This window comes from Eschrichtius robustus, chromosome 2, assembly GCF_028021215.1.
Source record: "Eschrichtius robustus isolate mEscRob2 chromosome 2, mEscRob2.pri, whole genome shotgun sequence".
NCBI classification, from domain to species: Eukaryota; Metazoa; Chordata; class Mammalia; order Artiodactyla; family Eschrichtiidae; genus Eschrichtius; species Eschrichtius robustus.
Window position 1 is genome coordinate 113,470,008 of NC_090825.1, and position 15,471 is coordinate 113,485,478.

At 37.3% G+C, this 15,471-nt stretch overlaps 1 protein-coding gene across 1 annotated transcript; it reads left to right on the forward strand.

Annotated features, from left to right (window-relative positions):
* The first annotated feature begins 8,543 nt into the window (after positions 1-8,543).
* On the forward strand, positions 8,544-13,681 carry LOC137758280 (F-box/LRR-repeat protein 21). The gene is made up of 4 exons (XM_068534448.1): positions 8,544-8,909; positions 9,394-9,516; positions 12,517-12,688; positions 13,038-13,681. Exons 1-4 carry the CDS (start codon positions 8,544-8,546, stop codon positions 13,679-13,681), a joined length of 1,305 nt encoding a protein of 434 aa, XP_068390549.1.
* Positions 13,682-15,471: the final 1,790 nt, after the last annotated feature.

The window sequence follows — 15,471 nt, forward strand, 5'->3', positions numbered from 1 at the left end:
AGAAATACTATTTACAACAGCATTTTAAAAACTATAAAATACCTAGGGATATCTCTGGAAAAAAATGTGTGCAAGACCTGTATGAAAACTCAGGCACTGCTGGGAGAAATTAAAGAAGAGTTAAATAAGTGGAGTGATATATTGTGTTCATCGATTTGAAGACCCAATGTTTTTAAGATACCAGTTCTCCCCAAATTGATTTCTAGATTCATGGTTATCTCTGGCAAGATCCCAGCAAGATTTTCTGTAGATATTGACAAGCTGAGTCTAAAATGCAAATGGAAATGCAAAGAATATAGAATAGCCAAGACAGTCTTTTTTTTTTTTTTAATTTATTTACTTATTTATTTTTGGCTGTGTTGGGTCTTCGTTTCTGTGCGAGGGCTTTCTCCAGTTGCGGCGAGCGGGGGCCACTCTTCATCGCGGTGCGCGGGCCTATCACTGTCGCGGCCTCTCCCGTTGCGGAGCACAGGCTCCAGACGCGCACGCTCGGTAGTTGTGGCTCACGGGCTTAGTTGCTCCGCAGCATGTGGGATCTTTCCAGACCAGGGCTCGAACCCGTGTCTCCTGCATTGGCAGGCGGATTCTTAACCACTGCACCACCAGGGAAGCTGCCAAGACAGTCCTGAAAGAGAACAAGTTGTAGGGCTAAAACTACCTGATTTTATTAATTATTATAAAGTTACAGAAATCAAGACAGTGTGATATTGGCATAAAGATGGGCAAATATATCAATTAAACAGAATAGAGGGTCTAAAAATAGACCCACACATACATGGATAACTGATTTTCCACAAAGATGCAGAGGCAATTCAGTGGAGAGAAGCAGTCTCTTCAAAAGCTAGTAATGAAATAATTGGATATACATATACAAAAAAAGTGAACTTTGATTTGTATACAAAAGTTAACTCAAATGAATCATACATTTACATGTAAAATCTAAAATTATAAACCATATAGGAGAAAATCTTTGTGAACTTGGCTTAGGCAAAGATTTCTTAGATTTGACATCATGATCCTTAGAAGATCAAATTGATAAACTGAACCTCAACAAAATGAATATTTCTGCCCTTTTGAAGGAGTATAGAAAGGCAAGTCACAGACTGGAAAAAAATGGTTATAAGTCATATATCTGAGAGGGAATTTGTATGCAGACTATATGAAGAATTCTCCAAGATCAATGAGAAAACAGACAACCCAGTTAAAACTAGGCAAAAGACTTGAACAGACACATCACCAAGGAAGTTGTACAGGTGGCAAATAAGCACATGAAAAAGTGCTCAACAGCATTATTCACTAGGGAAATGTAAGTTAAAACTGCATTGTGATACCTCTAGACATCTATTAGATTAAAAAGTGTGGGTGAGAGTGCAGAGGAAATGGAACTGTAATACGTTTCTGGTGGGAATATAAAACAGCCTCATTGGAAAAGGCATTGGCAGTCTTTTTTAGAAGCTAAACATACATCTATTATACAATGCAGCTCTTCCATAGTAGGTGTTCACCCAAGAGAAAAGAAAGCATATGTCCATACAAAGATGTGTAATGTTCATACCAACTTTATTTATAATAACCAAAAACCAAAAACAACCCAAATATCCATCATCAGGTGAATGTATAAACAAACTGTGTTATATCCATAAAATGGAATACTACATAGCAATAAAAAGAAAAGAAGTATGATACATGCAACAACATGGATGAATCTCAAAACAATTATGCTGAGTGCAAATAACCAGACAAAAAAGAGTACACACTCTGATTCAATTTACAAAAAATTCTAGAAAATGCTAACTAATCTATAGTGTCATAAAGCAGATGGGGGAGGGGTTGAAGGAGGGATTACAGAAGGGCATAAGGAAACTTTTGGGAGAAATTCGTTTGTTCATTACCTTCACTGCAGCAATGGTTTTAAGGTGTCCAAACTTATCAAATTGTACGTTTTAAGCATGTGTAGTTTATCTTGTCAGTTATACCTCAATAAAGATGTTTGTAAAAAAAAAGAAGTATGAGGGGGATCTATATGTGTTGATAGAGAACTATGTCCATGGTGTAGTAAGCAAAAGAAGTTCCAGAACATTATATACAATTTGATCTCAGATTTTTTTCAAACTAACAAATGAGAGTAATAAAATCCTTGCCTCTCACTGGATACTTTTGGGTATGTACCGAAGGTCTAGTAATTTACACAATGAACAGTGGTTATCCCCAGGGAACGAGATGTAGAGCAGGACAAGGAAGTGATATATACATATTTAACGCTGAGCTGTTAACACTTCTGATATTTTAAGTTTCAATTATTTGTATACTAATAAAGGGTGCACTTTCCAGGGAGGTTAAGTTCTAGAAACTGCAACTGCAAATTCACTCCCATTCTGAGAGGCTGGTCGTCAGTTTCAGGGCGCAAGTGGCCACAGCGATTTCGGTGAAGGCAGCGGGCAGAAACTTCCCACTAACCAACTTAGGAGGTGCCCCGCGGACTCCTGCGCAGGTGTGAGCTGGCGCGCACCGGCCTCCCGCGAAAAGTGGAGCTGCGCGCATGCGTGAACGCCCGGCGGCGGACTTGGGGGACGCCCGCGGGCTCAGGGGTCTTCGCCCCGGGCCCAGCGCAGCCCACTGAAGTGTACCGGCTTCGAGCTGGGACGGGGCGGGCTGGTCCCGCCGCCGCAGCCCGGCCCACGAACACCGGGGCGCGCGCGGAAACACACGCGGTTCTGTGTTGCAAGGTAGCCTTTCCTTCTGCGGGGCGCGGTGGTCTGCGGGGATTGCGCCTCCGCTGGCTTTGAGAAAGCCGCGGGCCGGAACGTGGTTTGGGGACCGGGAGGCGCCCCACCCAGCACGCTTTCTCCGGGGACGAGGAGGTGTGACCTGGCCTCCGCAGCCGGGCGCTGCCCACCGGGGGCCGCCCGAGGCGGGGAGAGGGAGGGGGGGCCCTGGCTAACGGCCCTATCCGACCCCAGGCCAGGCCGCCTTGCCAGCCTCCACCACCTCATTTGACTTGCCTTGAGGTCGGGTCTTCCGTCTGGTTTTATAGCCACGGGTGGTTAGTTTCTTCCCGTGGTGGTTTTTCTGCAGGGCCCAGCTCGGGACCCAGGTTTCCGGAATTCAATCATTTTGTTCATCTTTGGAGGGTAAACTCTGAAAGGATTGCGTTCGGCTTAATCTCTCTCTCTCTCAAACGCGCATTACATGTTTCCAATCCATGTAGTTGATGAGAATGCTAAGTGATTACTGATACACGCGGTTGCTTTTGCACGACTACTTGAAGGGTTTTCCTTTACAGGAGGATCGTGTTAAGAGTTTAAATTTACAAAGGCTTGTCTGGGAGAAAAGTAGACTCAAGCCTTTGCTGTGAGTTGGAAGAATCTATACTCTTTTAGGTGTACTGGTTTTGTTTTTAGCACCTGTGCCCAGAAATTTTCCCCAGAGTTGAAAAATTATGATTATTTCCTCAGAAAAATGTTGCAAAATGCCTTCCTGAACTCTTTGTATTAATTGTTGGATCCCTTGGTGTACCCAGCACTAAGATGGGGGCTTTCCCCACGTCAGAAGGCTTCGCCATAGAGGGCCTGGCTTCCTGTCCTCGCTCCTTTTTCTCTTCCAGAGTTGGGAGGAGAGGTGGGGAGGGTTAAGAGAGGGGAACAGCTGGGCCCCCCTTTCAAGGATTTTTAACAGATAGCTCAGTTCAAGTTCTGTTTAACCCTCTCCTTGCATCTCAAAAGGTGTTTTGAATCCACAAGTTCTGTTTAACCCTCTCCTTGTATCTCAAAAGGTGTTTTGAATCCACATGTATTTTGAAAACTTCAGTTTTCATGAGTCATTTAAAAGCAAACATACCTATTTTAAAATTAAAAGTTTTCCTGAAAAATAAATATATCTTAATACACAGAGACTATTGAGAGTGTATAGAAAATTGCTAAATCAGTGAAAAAATATAACACCAAAAAGTTGGCAATTACTGCTTTAGGAAAGATTTATTTGACATAAGTACTAATTATTTTTCTTCTGTTGAAACCTTGATGATATTGTAATTTGACTTTCATATTTTAAGAAATTGTAGGTTTTAGATTTAGAAGGGAACTTAGAGGTCATGTGGGCTGCAAAGAACATAAATATTTTTGAAAACATCCCTAAAATATTGTTCTGTCCTCTGTTTGGGATATGTTTAGTGGGAGGATTTTGCCCCTCTGCACGATTCGCTTCTATTAGAATGCTGTGTGTTTCAAAGCTATATTTTGGAATAAATCTTCTGCTCTCCTGCCAGGCCACACCTCCCTGGTCATTGCACTGGTGACTGGGATTTCAGGGTCTCTTAGCAGAGGCCATGTGCCTGTGGTGGCAGCAACCTGATTTCTCAGTGTACCACCTTAGAAAAGTAGCTTAAATAAAGGGCATTTGCTCATTTTTTCTGTTCATCTTCACCTTAATGCTTCCAACAAATTTGTCTAACCTTTTAGATAGTTTTGAATTTTTATTCTTTATCTGTAGTATTTACACAATATTTCTACTGTTAGACTATTAAAAACTTGAAACTTTTAAAAGTACCTTCTGTTTATTCATTTCACCAATCTGGAAGAATCTGGTGATGGTGCAGAAGATGTGACTTTGGATGTTTAGTTTTTCGTCTAACCTGTCTTTGATTATCTTTCCTTCAAGAATACTGTGGGAGATTTCTTAGAAACTTTTAGAGGCTCCGATTCACAGGGTCACCTTATCTACCAAATTAATAAACGTATCAAAAAAAGGAAATTGGGTTACGGTGGATAGTGAAGCCACCAAGTGGACTTAGAGTCATCACTGCATTCTTTCCCAAGCGCTAACAAACCTGCTTTATACTCTAGAATTGTGATCAATGTCAGGCTTGCTCATCTCTTCCTTTTCCAAATTGTGGCTTACCACCCAATGGGATTCTGAATTCTGGTTTTGTCTTCCACCAGCCCTCACAAGTTCAGATGGTGACTCTAAAGCAGCAGTCAGATTCCTTCAGCCACCAGGGAAGTAATTCATCTGATCTTGAAGACTCCAGTGAACTGATCTGAGTTAGGTACTTTGGTACCACCTTCTTATGGGTCTTTGGTAGTGATTCCCTATTTATATACCTTTACCAGATCTCTTCAGTGTTCTCTAGCATAAAGAATGGGCTGCACACACAGAATTAGCCATATTGATAACTCAGTAGAAAAGTTTCTGCAGTAAATAAAATTGTGTGTCATCTGATTAGGGAAATAGAAGTCACTTGACTTTTCTTTCTCTCATTTGTGGTGTTCCTCTGAAACTGTACCTGGTGGCTCCTTTCTGCCTACTTCTGGAGTGGAATGTAAAGGAGAGAGAGATGACCTTGCCATTATCTGGAAAATAGTGTTTTGGATGATAGTAGAACAACACTTGGCAGTGGGGAAATCAAATTGTGGATATTGACCTCTAATTCATTCTCCCTGTCTGTCCTCCAAAGTTCTATTTTAGGAGCAGGCTTCAGAGAGAAGTTGAGAGCTGGCAGGTGGTAGGCATTAGAGATTTAAGAGAAGTTTTTAGTGGATTGATAGGTTTCCTCCTCCACCTCCTGTGTGTAACTGAGTTAGGCTTACAAAAATTAGCACAATGCATTCATTTATTTTTACTTATGATACTTATTCATGATGTCCAGGCCGTGAGTTTTATCCTGGTGTAGACCTGTTATTATTTTCTTCCATGTCCATAGACTGCTCCTAATTCTGATAAGTCACTGTGCCTAAAATTGATCAAACCTCAAAGAGAATATGAATCGATTATGAACGAATCAATTATATGTCTCAATATAAGTGAAAAAATAAAAACCACAGAAGCTTATGTTAACAGCAGACTAGTCAAACTACATTCATATGGGAATGATTAAAAAATAAAAGTTCTGTCTGCTTAATTATTTTAACTGTAGTGACGTTATGTGCTGCTAAAACTTGGAACTGAAAGATTTACACAGCCTATGAACAAATAAATGTAATCATGGGCTACCTTAAATGTTTTGTAATACCTCTCCATATGTGTTTATTAAAATGTGAATTTTCAGAGCCCTCCTTTGACTGTTTGATCCACACACAGCCTTCTATTTGAGCAGAACTTCACATGTAATTCCTGGCAAGTGTTGCAGTACTTCCATTAATCAGGCTAATGTGTTTTTGTTTTATTTTGTTTTTAATGGACAGGTTTTCCTCTGAGTAGAAAATAGTTTGGGAATCAGTAATTTCCTGACAAAAACTTTCAACATATACAATGATATATAAATATCCTAAGCATAAAAATTATTGGGTTTTTACTTATATATTCTGATAAATGTGTTTTTGTGGTGTTTTGCCAAGCTAGGAAGTGAAATCAAATGGATGTTGGTGAGCACCCCATGGCAGCAGTTACTTCATTTCGCTTGTTCAGAGGGAACTCTAACTTGGAAGCCTTCCTTAGGTAAGACAGTTGGTAGTTTGAAAAAGAAATACCAGTTTTGAAAAGTGATTGTATATGCTTAGGCTGGAATTCCAAGCTAACAAAGATCAACTTGTCTTGAGTTCTAATATTTTCCTGATGCTCATTGCTATCAAACTATTTTATATGAAATTTATGATTTGTGGATGGGTTTTATATTCTGAAAATTAATGTACATGAGGAAAAAGAAAGCTAAAATGTTATTTTTAATAGAATTATTGGTACCTAATATCCTTAAGTTATTTATGGTGATTCTGTCAGTGAATTGGCAGTTTAATGATTTTAATAAATAAACAGGTTTAACGTTTAATCCATGTTAATACAGATTTAATGTATAGCACAATCCCTTTATTTAGAACAGCAAGGCAGTTTTCTAACTGGACATTTGGATGAACTCTTTGTTTTATTTTTGGCTTCACTGCTTTTTAATGACGGATTATGTTAGGGATAACTTTTTTGTAATTCCTTAGTAAAATTTTAACTCTCCATTCTGTAGGCTACCAAATAAAACAGCTACAAGCCAAATGTCAATAAATGTGCTCCATATCAGAGCTGAGAATCTAGCGTCCATTCCTTTACCTTCTCTGGGCCATCGTATTTCATTTTAGGGAATTAGCCCTTTAAAATAGTATATGCTTTGAATTATTGATGTCAGCAGTTTCATATATTCTACATTGTATTGCTCAGTTATGCACATAACTGGTTTAGTCAGATTAAAGTGTGTAGTAGCTCTTTTGCCTGATGCTTGAGATACATTTTTTTTTCCTTTTTTTCCCCAAACCCTAAAGATGACCTTTCATTTTGTTCAGTGACTTTATAGGTCATTCCTGCTTCTGGGATCCAACTCTATGTTGTAGTTAAGAAATGTTTCACATCAGACAGAGTGACTTACAAGACAGAGATATTTACATATTAAATAGATATTTCATTAGATTTGAAGGTAGGTTTCAATTATGACACCAAATCTTCCACATACACATTCCTAACATTCAGGGGTGAAGAGAGGGTTAAATAGTCAACGTAAGTTCAGAACTACTCTTATAATTATTTTACCTTTTAAATAATTGTATACTTAAAATACTTTAGATTCTTATGTAAAATATATGTACAGGATTATATATTTGGGTATATCTAGACCTGAAATTTGTTGGAACTCAGTTGTGTCTCAAGCTGACTAATACCTGGAGAGTGATCATTTCTTTTCGTTGGGAAAGAATGCTCATTCCTTTGCTATTTTACATTGGCTGGTAAGTACCCAGTATACTGGTCACACAGCTTCTGTCCCTGCTATATCCCACTTCTCTGCAGCTCATGTGTCCTGGGTGTCATCTGAACATTGTCACAGGTCATTTGACTTCGTGTTAGAATTGTGCTCCAACTTAAGTAATGTCATGGAATTTATTCAGGAAGATTCACTGGACAATTTAATATAACAACAATGACTGCAGCATATATTGAACACTTATTGTGTCCTGGCACTTAAGATACTTTAATCCTCTCAATAACCTTATGAGATTGGTACTGCAGTTCTCCCTGCTTTTCAGATGAGGAAACTGAGGCTTAAGTCAACTTGCTCAGACAAGATCCCATGGTTAGTAAATGGCAGAACTGGGACTTACCCAGATCTATGCTTTTAATTATGTTTTACCGTCTCCCAGACCCCCTGGGAGTTCTTAGTACAATTGCAATGTGATAGTGAGAATACAGTCATTGACGAGGAATAAACCTGGCACATACACTGCTTCCTTGGACCTTTCCTCCTGGAAGCTTCCCCAACACCCCCCGCCACATACAAACTCAAATGCATGCCGTTCCCTTAATGTTCCATTGCAACTTGTCCCAATTTCAGTGATGGCATTTATCACTGTATTTTGCCGTTTCACCATAGCTCTTTGAGAGCAGGTCCCCTCCTATTTATCTCTGTATCCCTAGCACATAGTAGTACCTATCAACGCATGAAAGTGGAAGATTCTTGTCAAAATTGTCTTAAACTGTTTCTCATTTTCTAATGTTGTTATTCCATACAATTAAAGCAAAATATATGATGGAAATGTGGGGAAAATTATCACTTAACATTGTATAATGTTTACAGAATGAAGAGGAACAATTTATCTGTCGTGAATAAAGTTGTCCTGTCTTCACCAGCAGTGAAACAGCCTAAACTTGGGTTCTACTCGTCTCTCAACCAGACTCATACATACACTGTCCTTCTAGACTGGGGGAGTTTGCCTCACTATGTAGTGTTACGCATTTTTCAGTATCTTCCTTTAATGGATCGGGCCCGGGCATCTTCTGTATGTAAGAGATGGAATGAAGTTTTTCATATTCCTGACCTTTGGAGAAAGTTTGAGTTTGAACTGAACAAGTCAGCTACTTCATATTTTAACTCCACTCATCCTGATCTCATTCAGCAGATCATTAAAAAGCATGCTGCTCATCTCCAGTACGTCAGCTTTAAGGTAAGAAAAATAAACAATAAATAAAAACAATGACTTGGGTTTTGTTGACATTTATGTGTAACTAGATCATTATATTGAAGCAATCAATGAATTTTGCAGAATTTTAATCCCAAACTTTTTCCTATTTATCTGTTGTTACTTGCATAGATTTAGGTGTAGCACTTGAGCTATAATTGAATAATTTAAACTTCAGTTTCCTTCATGTAGATGCCATTATTAAAATTCAGGTAATTGTATTTGAAATATACAATTTGAAAGTGTAAATAAGATTCGAAAGTTTAAAGTGCTTAGAAAATTCATTTGTCATCATTTCTATTTTTCATTTTTTATCTGAGATAGTGTGTATAGAGAAAAATTCTAATTTATTTTATAGCTTGAAGGGATAAGTACGGTTTTGCAATTGAATTCTGTTAAATAATTACATTGCCAATAACTTTCTGATAAGTTATATTCAGGAAATTAAGATTTTAAATTGCCTTTGTAGGTTGACAGTAGTACTGAATCAGCAGAAGCTGCCTGTGATATACTTTCTCAGCTGGTAAATTCTTCTATCCAGACTTTGGGCTTGATTTCAACGGCCAAGCCAAGTTTTATGAATGTGTCAAAGGTAAAGATGCTAGACATTTTTGTGAGATCTACTAAAATTCTTAAATATTGTCGAACTAGTCAAAAATAATTCTATTCCTAAAAACAGACCATAACCCTACTTGCACTCAAATAATTATTTAAAGCCATTTTCTGTTGATTTGACTAGCACTTATTTTTGATGAAATAGCTGATGCATGGTTTCATTCTTTAGATATATTCTGTAATTTTAGTAATTGTTTCACAGTAGATGTCATTAATATAAAAGTTGGATGTTATACTTAGAATTTTCAAGTGCCAGTTTACTTAGTTACTTTGAATGTAGAGTGTGTAGGGCCAATAGTGGGTGTCTTTCCTGTAATTCTATAGTCTCTCCATTGGAGGTGGAACAGTATAATGTTTAACTAAATGTCCTATGCTGATTAGGATGATGATTGCATCCTTACAGTAGAAATTCTAAAACAGCAGTGGCTTGAAAACATGACTGAGGTTTATTTCTCTTACACTAAAGAAATCCATAGGTGCCACAGTCCATAGCTGGTATGAAGTTGTTTGGAACCCACGCCCCTTCTAGGCACTCCATTCTCTCCAAGGTGTTTTCTTCATTTTCATTGCCCAAGATGGCTTTCTCAGTTCCAGCCATCACGTCCTTGTTCTAGACAGCTGGAGGGAAGAAATGGGGGGAGAAGGGTGTGCCCTCTCCTTTTTCAAGCTGTAAGTACCACAGGACTAGCCATAAGTACCTCATGGTGGTTCTGTCTGTCAGCCAGCTTAGCTCTTTGGCCACACCACATTTCTGGAAGGCTAGGACAGTCTTTTAGCTGGGTGGCGATGTGCCCAGGTAAAAATTGGAACCAGATTACCAAAAAAGAAAGGATGGATGATTCCTAGGAATCAACCCTAGGAATCAATTCCTAGGAAGCAACCAGCAGTCTCTGCCACAGAAACTGATGACTGTCTTCTCTTCATTCAGTCTTCAACTTGAAGGCCATTTCCTCAGGGAGGCCCTCCTTGACTACTTTTGCTAAAACAACACCCCCTCCTCTAGTTACTCACTACTGTATTACACTATTTTATTTTCTTTATATCCTTCATCAGGGCTTGAAATCACCTTGTTTATTTAACATGTTTAGTTTACTCTCTTCTCCTCAGACAGAAAACATCAACTCCTTGAAGGCAGGGATTCTATTTTGCTTATTTACCATTATAAACCCAGAATTAGAATAGTGCCTGATATGTAATAAGCATTAAACTATGGTTGTTAGTAAAACTGGCTAATGGAAACCTTCCTATGGAAGAGGACAGAGGAATAGTAGCATCTCCTTTCTCGTTAACTGGGTCACGGCTCTCTTCTAGCAAGCATTTCTGCTAGCCTGAAGAGAATGGGTCTTTTGGGGATTCAAGTAATTTAAGTAACCAGGTGAAAACTTACTACTTCTAAATAGTTACTTCCTTGTTTAGGAGCTAGGGAATCAGATCCACCTGAAATTCTTAGATTCTGAGCTGTCTCTCGTGTTGCGCATCAGCTTCCGGGGCTAGCTTCTGGGTTAGCTGATGCCATCACCAGAGTGGAGCACCAGCGATTAGCAGGCTTCATTTCAAGTTCTGCCTCCACAGCAAAATGAGCTCTGTGGCTTCTGGCAAAGTTGTGGATCTCTCTGAGCCTCAGTTTTTTCATTTGTAAACTGAGGGAAAGTAATGTAAAGATACAGCATTTTGCTAGGCGTAAGAAGTACTAAACTAATATATCGTTACTGTAATGAAATATGTACTCTAATGCTTAAATGTGTCCTTCAGTACTAAAAGAGTTGGGTGAGAGTTGATTAAAAGGAAAATAAACCTTGTATTTCTTAAGGAAAATGAGTGATCTATTTCTATTCCTCTAATAATTTTTGGCACCATAAAATTTAGTAAAGAGGTTTAGCTGTCCACCATTTAAAAATTTGTGTAAATCAGTTTACAATTAGTATAAACCAATGTTTTCTTATAAATGAATTAAGATGTATAACCAGTTTGGTCATTCTGATAGGGACAATAGAGCCTTTGATAGAATCCAAGTTGATTTTGTAAAAGGAAAAATGATCATGCATGGATTTCGTTTCCAGACTTTCTATCTGTGTCAAAAAATACTGGATCTGAAATCTTGTGAAATTCCATCCATTTTGAAGTCAAACTGTAAATAAGTTTTAGTTTGTCAATCTGCAAAACAGAGAAAGTTTTCAAACTGTATCTTTGTTTAGATAATTTGCTAGAAAAAAGTTTGGAAGAATATGACATCGTTTATTCATCAACAATAAATATTGACCTTTTACTGTGTGCCAGATACTATTTCAGGTGCTGGAAATACAGGAGTGAATAAAAAGATAAGATTTCTATTTCTTTCAGGCTAGGGGTTGAATAGGTCCTGAAAGCACAATTTTAGGTTTTATGGGTCATACTGTTCTGCTCACCTCTAGCACTGTAGTGTGAAAGCAGACGTAGCATTACATAAATGAGGCAGCATGGCTGTATTACAGTCAGACTTTAATTATGGACACTGAAAGAGCTTCATATAATTTTCACATATCACAAAATATTACTCCTTAAAAATTTTCTTTCAACCATTTGAAAATGTAAAAACCACGCTTAACTCATGAGTCATACAGTAACAAGCTGTGGACTGATTTTGGCTAGTGGACCATAACTTGCCAACCTCTATTCTAGGAAATGAATATGATTATATCCTTTTAATATTGAAAAACAAATCCTTAAGATTGAAAATAATTGGAAGATGTGTTTATGAAATCTTTGAAATTTCTTCCTTTCTCACCATTCCATTTATTAATGGTAAAAGTATAAAACTATACTTTGTTATAGAAATGTCTTCTACTGGCTAATGGCACTATGAAAAATAGTAATATGTTGATTGCTTTTATTATGTTAGTGTAAGCATGTTGATATAAGTAGTTTTAATGAATTACTTAATTGAAGCTGTAGATGTTTAAATAATGTTTTTGTAATTTTTTTCTTATTGCCATGCTAGTCTCATTTTGTGTCAGCACTTACAGTTGTTTTTGTCAACTCAAAATCATTATCATCAATCAAAATTGAAGACACACCAGTGGATGATCCTTCTTTGAAGATTCTTGTGGCCAATAATAGTGATACTCTAAGACGCCTCAAAATGAGTAGCTGTCCTCATGTTTCATCTGATGGTAGGTTATATTTTTTAAGCTTGCATGATGTTTTTTATTATAGTAGTAGTAATAATGCAATTTCCTATTGAAAACTACATGCTTATGAGACATAATTCATTAATCTTTTTTCAAAAGACCTCTTAATGTATAAGCTACGTATAGTTTAAATTGCTTCTCCTAGGAGTATCTTAGTTATGGATATTTTTTATTACATGTATAATAATATATATCTTGGCATCCATCTCCTCAGAAATCATTACGTCTATTTTAGCAAATAATGAATAACTAATATCAAATTTAAATTCACAAAATGTTATATTAGTATCCATATTCTTTGTGTTTAAGGATTTTTCCCCATTCCCTGCAGGAATCCTTTGTGTAGCTGACCATTGTCAAGGTCTTAGAGAACTGGCATTAAATTATTACGTGCTAAGTGATGAACTTCTCCTGGCACTTTCAAGTGAGACCCATGTTAACCTTGAGCATCTTCGAATAGATGTTGTGAGTGAAAATCCTGGACAAATCAAATTTCTTTCTATTAAAAAACAAAGTTGGGATGTACTCATTAAACACTCCCCTGGAGTTAATGTTGTTATGTACTTCTTTTTATATGAAGAGGAATTGGAGACGTTCTTCAAAGAAGAAACCCCTGTTACTCACCTTTATTTTGGTCGTTCCATAAGCAAAGCAATTCTAGGACGGATAGGTCTTAACTGTCCACGACTAATAGAGTTAGTAGTATGTGCTAATGGTCTTCAGGCTCTTGATAATGAACTTATTTGTATTGCTGAACACTGTAAAAACTTAACAGCCTTGGGCCTCAGTGAATGTGAAGTTAGCTGCAGTGCATTCATTGAGTTTGTAAGACTATGTGGGAGAAGGCTAACCCAGCTGTCTATCATGGAGGAAGTTTTGATCCCTGATGATGATTATAGCCTAGATGAAATTCATGCTGAAGTCTCCAAATACCTGGGAAGAGTATGGTTCCCTGATGTCATGCCTCTCTGGTAATTGATTACCAAAGATTCTTAACTTTTTTTTTTTTAATCTATAAGATTAGCTTCTTTCTACCTGCAAATGTAAATTTTAAGATGCATTGCGGAAATGTCTTAGGTAAAATATTTTATTGTTTGCAAACTGTCTTAATGGATTACAGCAGAAACATTTGAGAAAATAAGAGAAATTTGAAAAGACAGAAACCGTATATGGGGCACAGACACTGTATTGTGTATTAGATAGCTGATAGAAACAGTTGGTTTCTAGATAAGTTCCTCAGCCTTCCCTGAAGGTATATTTTGGCTTGCTAAATAAATTTATAATATTGAGCTTTGGATCCCTTAAATTATGTCATTTACAACTTTATATTGTTAATCATTTTTGTTTCATCTTGGTATTGATATATTTTACAAAATATTTAGTATTAAAAACTAAGAGTACGATCGAAATATAGATACAGAGGCTGGCTTAATTGTACTCCATTTTTAGTACTAGATAAGATCATATTATGATTCAATAAATAACTTCTAATTTTCAGTGCACTTTGAATTCTACTTTATTATATTAACTTGGGAGAAAATGGGCATTGGATTAAAATTAAATAATGCTAATTCATTTTCTAAAGATACTGTGATTGCTAATTGATTAAATATACTACTGAGATGAAGAGGTAAATTTTTCAGAGTGTGCTTGGGAGGGAATCAGCATTTACTGAATATATTTACTGTGTATCTGAAACTATGCCAGATCCTTTGCAGAAGTGATCTTAGAATTTAATTAGTAACACAGCTAAAACTCTTTAACGGCTGTGTATTTGTTGCCTTTAAGATGAACATATATCCTTAAAATGACCCACAAGACCCTACAAGGTCTGGCTTCTCCCTGCTTCTTTGACCTTGTTTTCTCTTACCAAGTGCCCTTTGCCCTTCTGCTCCCATTCTCTTTCAGTTCCTTAAGACTGCCATGAACCCTTTAGTCAGAGTGCAATTGTGCATATTCTTTCTGCTTCAATTACTCTCTTTGCTCCATCTTTCCTTTAGATGTCATTTCCTCAGGGAAGCCTCCGTGAGTCTCAGTGTTCTGTGATTTCCCTTTGTGGCGCTTATCACTATTGTAATTTGCTCTTCACTTGTATGATTATTATCTGCTTCAACCACTGTGCTGTAAGCTCCATCGTTGCAAGATCAAGGTTGGATTTTACTCACTGTTGTATCCCCAGCATCTAGCATAGTGTTTAGCACATAGTAGGCATTCAGCAAGTTTTATATAAGTACTTTCTTTTTCAGACTTGTTCCTCTAAGTCCTCTCCCCAATACCTTAAATTTCTAAGAAATCAATTAAACTAAAAAAAATTGAAATACATTCATTATTTTCCAGTTTTGAATATTTTTATAGGAAAAAATTTTAAATAGTCTCATCTATTAAGGAATTAAAACATACTGTTATTTCTAAATGGTGATTTTAAAAAGTAGCACAGTTCATATCCCTTTATTTAGAGACTGTCCTTGTGCATACACTCTCACCACTGTACCACGGTCTTTGTTACTGTGACTCTGAGAACAGGCATTTCATTCACCTTTGTGTTTGAAAGTCTGAGAACACACTCAATAAATGCTTGTGGGACTGATATTTCTGGTTCAAAAATAAAACCCATTTCTTAAAGATAGTTATTACTATTGCAGATCATGTAATTTATACTTTGAGATTTCAGGAGAGTGCAGAAGCAGCATATTATAGGGAGCTTAAAGTCTGATTAGAACCACAGGACAAACAACCATAAAGGAAATGGCGTGAGATGGAGAGGT

Excerpts from the sequence above, each read along its gene's own strand:
- LOC137758280 (XM_068534448.1), top strand. The coding sequence starts at position 8,544 with ATGAAGAGGAACAATTTATCTGTCGTGAATAAAGTTGTCCTGTCTTCA. Across the intron at positions 8,910-9,393 it reads TCCAGTACGTCAGCTTTAAG|GTTGACAGTAGTACTGAATC; the intron begins GTAAGAAAAATA and ends TTGCCTTTGTAG. Across the intron at positions 12,689-13,037 it reads TCCTCATGTTTCATCTGATG|GAATCCTTTGTGTAGCTGAC; the intron begins GTAGGTTATATT and ends CATTCCCTGCAG.